This window comes from Carya illinoinensis, chromosome 5 (genome assembly GCF_018687715.1).
Source record: "Carya illinoinensis cultivar Pawnee chromosome 5, C.illinoinensisPawnee_v1, whole genome shotgun sequence".
Classification (NCBI taxonomy): domain Eukaryota; kingdom Viridiplantae; phylum Streptophyta; class Magnoliopsida; order Fagales; family Juglandaceae; genus Carya; species Carya illinoinensis.
This window is the reverse complement of record NC_056756.1, coordinates 35,440,273-35,451,526: the sequence shown is the minus strand read 5'-3', so window position 1 is coordinate 35,451,526 and position 11,254 is coordinate 35,440,273. Positions and strand designations below refer to the sequence as shown.

Sequence of the window (11,254 nt, the reverse complement as noted above, 5' to 3'; positions counted from 1 at the left end):
ATAGCTGTCGAGGGCAGAGACAACGTGTCCTCTCTCTTGCACAAACTGCAAAAAATAGAAACATTTAGTGATTTTATTTCCAATATCAACGATATAATTAAGATTAGCTTGCATGTGGGACTGCCAAATTGATGTTGTCACATTGCCTACTGAATGTAGAGCTAGGGAAAGGAATTATTAAGGATATAAAATAGATAATAAAATCTATATATATTATATTTTTTATATATATATATATATATCCTTAATACTATATATATATTATATTTTATATATATATATATATATATCCTTAATACTATCTCTCACCTGTGGGCCATACCCCTTTAATAAGTGGACATTACAAACACGTGGAATATTTAACTAATATGGTAAAGTGTGAAATCTGAGATCAAATTCAAAACTTTTGCTTTGGTTCATGAATGTGAAATTATTACTTGTCTTAAAAGTTAACTTAATTTAAACAAAGAAAATTTTATTATATATTTGATATCCTTCCTGAAATCTTAAAAGCTAACTTCCCATGTTGTATACGTACCTCAGTAGAAACAAGGTCATCCATGAGTCTGCATATCGTTTCTGCGCTTTAACAATCTTAGGGTTACCGCAGGCCCAATCGAAGACCTCCTTTGTTGCATCTCCCATGTAAAGAAAAGATAAGGTTACAAGTGTAGAGTAGCCACCGGTTACTAGGGCGTTACTCATGTACTCCTCCACCGTGTGGGTATATATTTTTCCTTCATCCATTTGGCTTCAAGAAGGTAGGCTTGAGCTAGCCTTTTGATCTGGTTGCATTAAAAGCCATGAAAACATTCAGAGTATAAAAATTCAGAATTTAGTGAAAAAGAGGCCAGTAAAAGTGATTAATTGTTGGTCATGTCGTACTGCTTCCTTTGTATAGTAAAGGCCGTATATCCTTCCTTCTTTGGACATCCCTTCGTCAATTTCCTTAGTAACATCCAAGAGTGCTTGATAGGTAGATTTCATGTACTCTGGGAGTTGCTCTATGCAGCAGTTATCCCACCTGAATGTTATTAATTTATTAAAGAAGAAAAAAAACAGCCCAATCAAGTTTCTGGTCCTGATGACTTGAAAAAAGAAGAAGTCTGAAGACATTAATTCTGGATCCGATAGAAGAGCCTTAAGTTAACCTTATAATTGCATCTGTAAAGAGTTTAAGCTCTTCAAATGTACCATAGGCATCATATGTATCATCCATTATTGAGACCACGGAGGCCACTTTGCCAAGCATCATCCTCCCATGAGAATATTGGGGTTCAAAGTACGGTCCCAAAATCCACATGAAGTACAACTCCACCACTCTATCTCGGACATACGATATCTTTTCCGGGACCCCTAAATCTTCTTTCCACCGCCTAAGCAAGAATTGAACGCAAACTGACATCAAATCTTGCCATATATGCATATACAAAATTAACACAAACAGGTATATATTATATAATGAAGTGCGATACCATGTGATCTATATGGCCTTAATTACCTCGAGAGCTCGGAAACTTCCTTCTGGTGTAGCCGTTGTAGTATGTTAAAATCCAACTTAGCGAAGTTGTGAACAACTTCATTAAATGAAGCAGTTTCTGGGTAGGTAGAAAAACAATGTCTCGCCTCTAACCTTGGCATCCATTTTCGAAGCGGCCGCTCTAAGGCACGACGCACTTGTGCAGCAACAGAAGGGTTTAAATTACTCACCATCGACTCGAGTTGCGTTGTAGTAAAATGAAGTGCTCCATCAAGTATATCTTCTCCACGCACCCTGATATGCGAAGCTTCATAAAGGCTTAAAATACCTCGCACATCGTGAATAATTGATTCCTTGAAGTTCCCTTCACTGTCCTTAAACTTGCTGAAAACATCTGCATTATCACCCCAACACATGAGCACATGTATGTGATCTGTGCAGCTGAAGTTTCCGTAAACAAAACAATACCAATATATATTTTCTATGAGAAACAATACAGTGCCGAATAAGCGTTTTGATGAAGCACCCGTCAAATTGCATGCTCTAGTTCCATTTTTTAATGTTCTTAAAACCGGAAAGGTCGGTACGTACCATAGCTTTTTGTTTTTTATGTAAATTTTTTGAATTATTGTAGTATTCCTCAATCATTTTTTTAACTAGATTTATTAACCTTTGGCGGCCTTTTACTTTATTCTTTTATTTGAATACTCTAATGAGTACTAACCACTCGGAGTGTTATAACCCTGCTGCCTCAGTAAACTAAAACGGAGAGAAACAGTGTAGAGGTCGTCAGAGTCTCCAGTGTCGTCATCATTGTTGTGAATTTGTTGGAGTATGGTATCAATCTCACTTTCAAAATGGTAAGACACGCCTAAGCGTTGGATCGCATCAATCAGCTCCAACTTTTGTGATATATCATCGACGGGAGCCATCAGCAAGCTCTGCACTTTTTCTTTCAGCCTTTGAACTTTCTCCAAGCTCTCAGAGGAAATCTCCTACAGCACAAAGATGATAGATCATAATATGCATTTCAAGACTGTAAGCATTAGAATATATACATATATATATATATATATATAGAGAGAGAGAGAGAGGGGCTTCACAAATGTTCAACTACCATGGACTTGCTATTATAAGAGATGAAATGATCTCCCCAAATGCTTGGGTGAAAAGTTGCCAACGGGCGTTTTACAATAGAAATACTTGGATTCTGGGTTTGGGAAGGAATCCCTGAAACTGAAAGCAGGGACATTTTGTAGAACAACTAATTAGTGTATAAATGGCGACTGAGTTAACTTGATGGTTGTTGGTTTTCAAGTATCGTACTCGTGAATGAACAACTTATGGAAGGCCACTTATATAGATACGTTTCAAGCATACCGACAACGCCGCACGCATACCGTACTGAATATTCATAATATTCTAATATGTGCAATATAAAGTAAACTTAGTTTGAAAAATGAGATGAATTGAAGAATTAGTGAATAATAGCATAATGATTCGTGAATAATAGTAAAATAGTTTGGATTAAGATATGTTTTTGGGTTTTGGAAAATAAGAGAAAAAAAAATTGAATAAAAATATTAGAAAGTTACAATAATGTTAGAATAATATTATTTTTATTTTCAAATTTGAAAAAAGTTGAATTATTCTGTGTTTTGTTTGAAAGTTTGATAAAGTTGTAATGAATAAGTAATAATGATAAGATGAAAAAGCTATTGATTTCCTAGTATCACTCGTAGTGCTTTTCCGTAGATGATAATCTCATATTAAACATGTTATTTTGTGTTCTTTTCTAGTAATCATGTGTTCTCCAAAAGCTTCCAATGTACTTAACGAATTGTCGTTAGTGATAATTAAATCTCACATTCGATGTGTTCTCTGGTGTTCGTTTTGTTCACCACATGTTCTCCAAAGGCTTCATATGCACTTAATGGGTCACTGTTCATGATTGGTATATATCATATTCAACGTGTTTTTAGTTGTCAATCTACTTTTCTTTTTTTGTTTGTTTTATCAGAAATGCTTTTTACAGTCGGGCTGGGGAGACGCTGCGGAGTCGTGTCCGACGTGGCACCAGTTTTATTGAAACGGTGCGTTTTGTCGGGTAGGGTTAACCAAGCGTTTCCTCCCTCATGTTTCGTCTCGTGCTCTTTCATTTCTTCCCTCCCTCATTTTCACCAGAATCACCATCCCCCATTTCCCCTTTCCCCTTCTCTTCGAATGCGACTGCTTCGATTCCATCTCGTTCTCCAGCTTCGATTCGGCCATTCCATTTCTGAGGTTATTTTTGGTGTATATTTCTCTATTTTTGAGGTTATTTGTGGTGTATATTTCTGAGAGAATCTGAGAGAAATAGTTCTCTTGGTTCGATTTCACCATCTCGAACCGTGGTACTCTTCATCAAAAAATTTCCCCAATGTCTGTTTCTGAGGTTATTTTGGGTGTATATTTATGTTCTCTTCGTTCGATTTCACCATCTCCTTCCGTCGTACTCTTCATCTGATAAAATCCAAGTCTGTTTTTGAGGTTATCGTGGGTGTATATTTCTGTTGTCTTCGTTCGACACGGGCCATCTCCTTCCGTCATCCTCTTCATCTAAGAAAATCCAAGTCTGTTTTTGAGGTTATTTTGGGTTGGGATTTCTGTTCTCTTCGTTCAACACGGGCCATCTCCTTTTGTCGTCCTCTTCATCTGAGAAAATCCAAGCCCTAAAATTTCCCCAATTTTTTTCCGAAAACCCTAACCCTAAAGTTTCCCTAATTTTTTTACGCAAAAACCCTAACCCTAATTTCCCCTTTACCCGAAATGCCTAATATTTCCCCAATTTTATCCCCAAAACCCTAACCCTAAAATTTCCCCAAAATTTTCCCGAAAACCCTAACCCTAAAATTTCCCCTTTCCGAAATGCCTAAAATTTCCCCAATGTTTTTCCGAAAACCCTAACCCTAAAATTTCCCCTTTTCCCGAAAGCCTTAAAATTTCTCCATTTTTTAACCGGAAACCCTAACCCTAAAATTTCCCCTTTTCTCCTTTTTTCTAAAACCTAACCCTAAAATATCCCGACATGGTCTTATTCTCGGGATGACTGACTGATTCGCCTAAAGCTTGGTAAGCTCTCTAACCCGTGTATTTGTTAATGCATTTGTAGGTTTGATTGAGTGTGCAAGAACCCTGACTCCAATCAGTTCTGTCTGGTTTGGATTGCTACATTATTGTGTTTGAATTTGAGGAAATCAGTTCTAATATTTGTTTTGGATTGCTACATTATTGTGATTTAGTTTAAGTAAATCAGTTATGTTATTTTGCTTGGATTGCTACGTTATTGTGGTTCAAGTTAAGTAATGTATTTTAACTTAAGTAAATCAGGTATGTTTTTTGGTTTGGATTGCTACATTATTGTGTTTTAATTTACGTAAATCAGTTTGTGTGTTGATTTGGATTGATACATTATTGTGTATTAATTTAAGTAAATCATTTTTAATTTAATTAAATCAGTTCTATTTTTTTATTTGCATTATTGTGTATTAATATCGAGGTGCTTTAATGGTAGCTTTGTCAAGTTGGTTGATGGTGGCTATTGTTACTCCATGCTATTTATATTGAGGAAAAGTGGTTCTGTTTTCTAGTGTAGAAGAGGTACATTATTGTGTATTCATTTAATGAAGCATCTAATAGTGGCTTTGTGAAACTGGTTGATGGTTGCTATTGTTACTCCATGCTGTTAGAATTCTCTTAAATTAATTCTGTTTTTTAATTTGGAAGAGGTACATTATTGTGTATTCATTTAATGAAGCATATAATGGTGGCTTTGTGAAACTGGTTGATGGTTTGTGATGCCCCCAAATCCCCACGCCCGAACACGGGGAAATCGAGACGTCCGGATGGTGACAACCCGGGTCACCATCCTATCGACGGGTGCCAAGTGTGTGCAAGGCAACATAAGTGTACAAAGAAACACGCAGCGGATAACGAAAGTCATAACTAAGTACCAGAATTTTTCTCAACGTAATACAAGCTGTTTAAAGCATACATAGATAAAATATTACAAAAACACAAATACAGTTTTAAACCAAATATAAAGCATAGCATCAGCAACCCGGCGGAGCCGCATCCTCGGGCTCAGCCTCCTCCTCTTCGTCCTCCAACTCTGCACCAAAAGCTACGGAACCAAAATGGTACCGCAGGTAAGTAAAACCCAAACACTACCAGATAAAAACACATAGAATTCAAACAAAATGCATGAAGCATGCCCGATGCACAAAACCCAAAAACATAATTTTCCACACACGCCAAAAACCCATTTGGCCCAAAAACATATCCTTTCTGAAAAACACGCCAAAAGTCACATTTGGCCTTTATCCGTCTCAAACCATTATCCATATTAACCGTATGCACCATGACCTCCCCTAGGGGTCATCCGCACACCCTGGCTCAAGTGCCACACCGCAGAGTACCACCACGCATGTGACACCTAACGAGCGATGCCCAGTTCCGTGCCCGGCGCGTTCGTAGCCGAGCAACCCCTAGCCCCCGCTCCCGTCGTCTAGCGACAACTCAGGGGACATCACTCAGTTTATTCCGCTCCCGAGTGACCACAGGAGCTCCACCGGGATAATACCCCATCCCGGCTTGGGGTCGTGATACACACGCACCCGTAAGACCACTTACGCCAACACACAGGCTTTTCACACAATTTCACAAACACACGTGCATGCACCATGCAATGCCATAACAATGCACAAAAAATAACCAACCAACATATATCAATAAAACAAGCAACTCCGTCCTCCATCCATCCGACCCCCGAACTCCTCGGACTAAGTCCGGAATCAGCCAACCAACAAATAAAATAATTGAATGAGCAATATATTTTTAAATCTAAAAATAGGGTTTGGAAAATACTTACTGCGCTATACGGTAATTTTAGAAAACACCCGACGTTGCAAACGGCGGAGAAAAAGCAACGTAACAGTGTAATTTACACTGTTGTCGTGGGTAATAAATTACCCATTTTCGAACGGGGACAAAGCAAGGCTCGGGATTGATAGGGAATGGCCTTGAGATATTTATGAAGCTAAGGGAAATGAGTTTTGGCCGTGGGTGGTGGTGGAAATGGCGGTCGAAGGCCAAAAAGGGGCTAAACGGAGTTGAGCGCGTGGGAGCTGCTCCGGCAACGGATCGAGGCCGCAAATGGGTGATTTAGGTCAGCAAGAGGTAGGGGAAGAAGCTGTGGAAAGATGGTGGCCAGAGGTGGTGCGACGGTGCCGGAAACGGTTTAAAACCATATGGCTTGGAGGAGCTCGTGGCGGCTAACGGTGGCTCGGATGGAGGTGAAACTTGGTGGGGATGTTCACCGGTGAGAGGGGAAGAAAACTGGATGGGTGGTGTCGGCCACGCCGCCGGCAAGCGGCGGTTCTGGGTTGTGAAAGCAACCGGCGACAGGGGCAAAAATAGAGCAGGTGTAGCGACTTCCGGCGGCTCTCGAAAACTAACGGCTGGTCTGATAGCTCTGAAAATTGGTGGGGATGATCTCTGGTGGAAGGGGAAGAGAATGGTGGTGACAGCGCACCAAACGGTGGCCGGACGGCGGAGAACTGGCTGGTCAAAGTGGCGGCGACGGGAATGAGAAAAAGGGGCAGTTGGGCGTACGTGGGAGAGAAAGGAGAAGAAAGAAGAAGAAAAGAAAGAAAAAGAAAGAAAAGAAGGAAAAAGAAAAGGAAAAAGGGAAAAAGAAAAAGAGGAAAGAAAAGAAATGAGGTCCAATCCTCACTCCGGAGACCAAAAACCGATCTGCCGAAAACGATATTAAAAACCGTAAAACGATTAAAATAAATTAAACACATCAAATAAATTAAAACCAATTAAAACACATTAATTTAAAATAAATAAACCAATATATTATTCAAATTAAAAACAACCCTTCAGTGAAAATACACGTAAAAATGGGGTATCACATCCTCCCCCCCTTAAAATAAATTTCGTCCTCGAAATTTGCAAGATCAACCACCAGCGCCAAAAAGATACAGGATACAACTCTGAATATAACTGAGAAATACATATCATCGACAACTCCCAATAAATCCAATGGTTATTATCTTCACACCATAAATTACTAATATCCATGACGTCTCTACTTTACCTTCCAAACTTTCATCCCATTCCAACTTTGGTAACTTAATAGCCACTTCCAAAGTTAACCATCCATAAACCAAATTGCACAATCAAAAGATTAATCTCCCATTAAAACTTCGAATCACTACTAATCCTTCAAAATCAACACAAAATATTAAACTTCTAAGAATCTCCAAAAATCATGCTTTCGCGCGCACTCTGATAACTCACCAACATACAAAAAGACTATATCCTCATAAATTAACACCCTTGAGTACAAGCTAACTCTAACACCTGGAAGCAAGAAAATCCTTTACCACACTTTGATAGAAAATAAAATCTCCCAAAATCATGAATCATCACTCCTATCCCTCAATTATCTCTAGCTACCTTAATCAAATCAAGATTCCTCAATGACACCCATGATCCTCAACAAAAAGACAATATCAATCAATTGCAACTTGCAAATTAAAAACAAATAACATTATCTCAAAATACGCCAATTTCATCTAAGATAAAGAACATAAGGCTCGAATCCATCCCGACCAACTAATAAAGCACCTATAACTCCTACCCAACAACTTACACTATCAAGATCATCACCTAAATTATGAATATCGTCTAAATTTAGAGATGACTAAATACACTATGAACCACGATTGAATTCACCATAACCTTAATGAACCCTTCTTGAAAACTCACTTACCTACTTCCATTCTCATAACCCTAGTAGTAGCACGACTATTTCCTTCAATTGCATACAAAATTAAATCTCAAGATAGGCCATGCTGTTCATATCTCCAATCCATCAAAACTATTGCACTACCCTCCTAACTCCTACTGCTTATTACCTCACGTACCTGCTTAGGCTAATCACCGTTGATTCCCCAGCTTCCACTTTCAAGATTTTATTATCCACTACACATTGCGACCCAACAATCTCTCAAGTTAAATAAAATGTCTATAACTCTCCCAACTGGACACTCAAACTCCAAAGGAAAGTATAGCCTCAAAATTTAAATTCCTATGTCACCTCAAGTCACAATTAATTCTTAGAGATAGTCTGAATAATTAATGCCAACCATCACTCCAATTGGTAACCCACTTCAACTCTACACTCCGATCAACTCACCAAGAACTCGAAGTTATGATCTATTGAATTTAATACTATCACATCTAATCCACTTCAGTACTCACCAAAGCCACTTCTCTCAAGCAAAAAAGAGACTAGGATTTGTACTCTCCGAAATCCATACACCCTCACCACCACTATAAATGGATCTCATGTACCCTTAGCTAAGATCAATAATCATTCTAACGTATAAGTGATCCATTATTTCCATTTCCAACATCCGTACCTATATCGTCAAAATAAACGAAAATCATTTCCCAAAACCTGCATCATCTATTATCCTCAACTCGGTATGAATCAATCCTAAAACTTATCACTATAACCTCGAGCTATAACAATTATTGCCAACCTACATTCCATTGAGTAACACGCCTAGACTGAACACTCCAATCGATTCACCACTATCACGTGTCGATCTCATACGTTCTTAGCCGAAACCAATAGTCATTCTAACGTATAAGTAATCCATTACTACTATTTCCATCATCTGGACTTATATCTGCAAATCAACATGAATCATTCCTATATCTGCTTAACTTATACCCTTAACATCAGCAAATAGTTATCGCTTAAAGCTTTGTACTGAAAATGACCTTAAACCTGCTAATAATCCGTTCCCAAAAGTCTCCAAAATATGAGGTCTCAACTTCAATCGAATTCAATACCAACAATTAAACTATTGCTTCCAAAACCTCAATGGATCTATTTCTTCCGAACCGACAAAAATCATTTCCTAAAATCGATTACTACAACCTCGAGTTAACAATAGTCATTTTTTGAACTAAGTCAATATCTACAATCCTCAAAGAAGTATATGAGCTAGATCATTACCTTCCATTCTCAAAGAAATCTACTCTAGAAAAATTTTCATATCAATAACTCAACTCTAATCAACCCCATTTTAGTGGTTACAAACTAATCACTCACCAGAGTAGATCAAGCTACAACACTAAGTCTGTAAAACTAAGAACTCAATTCTTATTATAAGTCAATCCTTCTACTCTGCAATTTTAAAACCTTAAATCAAATAAGAATCATCTTCCGTAACTTCTAAGATCAAACAACTTACATCCCATAATAGAAAAAAAAAAAAAAATCAACTCCCAAATCTTTCAAATTCTAAAACATTAATAGATAATAAATCATTTTCTGAAATCCTCAAGATTGATGGCTTTAATCCAAAACATTCACCTTAAAAGCTTGTAAATTTTAAAACCCAAATTGCCACCAAATTGCTCATTCGAATCAGCGAAATTAAAACTTAGAATTTAATTATTTCCTCCAAAGCTTGTCGAACCTAAAACCTTAATTACCAAAATCTTATTTCCTAAAATCTATAAGACCTCAAACCTTAGATAAAATTATCTTAAACCAATCCTTAAAGTTTGTTGAACCTACACTCTCCTATTTTATAGCTTCATTACATAAATTCTACAAAACCTAAGACCTCAACCATCTTAAGCGACTTAAAGCTAACTCCCCTCCTTAGTTGCAACTTACATTCCTACTCCCAAGAAATTGTCTAATCCATGTCGTTCCCTTCTAACCACAATATTATAAAAGTAACACACCTCTATAAAATTCAACCCTACTTCACTAAGTATTTTTTTTTTCCTATCAACGACATTCTCAATAGTACTGTCCTCCTGCCATAGCACAATCCTCAACCCCACTTTAACTTCGGACAAAACAAAACAAAACAACTTAAAACAAAATAAATAAAACAAATAAACAACATACTTGCAATTCAAATAAAATAAAATCAAACCAAACCAAATCAAATGGAATTAAATAAAATAAATTCAAATCAAATAAAATCGAATCAAGTTAAAGAAAACAAATCAACTTAAATAAATTAAAATAAATTTAACACCAGCTTTTAAAACTTTCTGGTACTCCACCTATGGGACATATGGTTTTACCCAGAGCCAAACCGCTCTGATACCACCTGTGACGCCCCCAAATCCCCACGCCCGAACACGGGAAAATCGAGACGTTCAGATGGTGACAACCCGAGTCACCATCCTATCGACGGGTGCCAAGTGTGTGCAAGGCAACATAAGTGTACAAAGAAACACGCAGCGGATAACGAAAGTCATAACTAAGTACCAGAATTTTTCTCAATGTAATACAAGCTGTTTAAAACATACATAGATAAAATATTACAAAAACACAAATACAGTTTTAAACCAAATATAAAGCATAGCATCAGCAACCCGGCGGAGCCGCATCCTCGGGCTCAGCCTCCTCCTCTTCGTCCTCCAACTCTGCACAAAAGGCTACGGAACCAAAATGGTACCGCAGGTAAGTAAAACCCAAACACTACCAGATAAAAATACATAGAACTCAAACAAAATGCATGAAGCATGCCCGATGCACAAAACCCAAAAATATAATTTTCCACACACGCCAAAAACCCATTTGGCCCAAAAACACATCCTTTCCGAAAAACACACCAAAAGTCACATTTGGCCTTTATCCGTCTCAAACCATTATCCATATTAACCGTATGCACCATGACCTCCCCT

At 37.7% G+C, this 11,254-nt stretch overlaps 1 protein-coding gene across 1 annotated transcript; it reads right to left on the bottom strand.

Annotated features, from left to right (window-relative positions):
• Positions 1–1,132: 1,132 nt before the first annotated feature.
• Positions 1,133–2,797, bottom strand: LOC122311621 ((-)-germacrene D synthase-like). Its single transcript, XM_043126233.1, has 4 exons — positions 2,598–2,797; positions 2,205–2,475; positions 1,502–1,874; positions 1,133–1,376 (listed from the first exon to the last, which is right to left on the bottom strand). Exons 1-4 carry the CDS (start codon positions 2,730–2,732, stop codon positions 1,142–1,144), a joined length of 1,014 nt encoding a protein of 337 aa, XP_042982167.1. The 5' UTR covers positions 2,733–2,797; the 3' UTR covers positions 1,133–1,141.
• Between the last annotated feature and the right edge of the window lie 8,457 nt (positions 2,798–11,254).

Coding starts and splice junctions, on each gene's coding strand:
- LOC122311621 (XM_043126233.1), bottom strand. CDS start 2,732: ATGTCCCTGCTTTCAGTTTCAGGGATTCCTTCCCAAACCCAGAATCCA. Junction 1,875..2,204: donor GGGTTATAACACTCCGAGTG/GTTAGTACTCAT, acceptor GTGATAATGCAG/ATGTTTTCAGCAAGTTTAAG. Junction 1,377..1,501: donor GAAGTTTCCGAGCTCTCGAG/GTAATTAAGGCC, acceptor ATTCTTGCTTAG/GCGGTGGAAAGAAGATTTAG.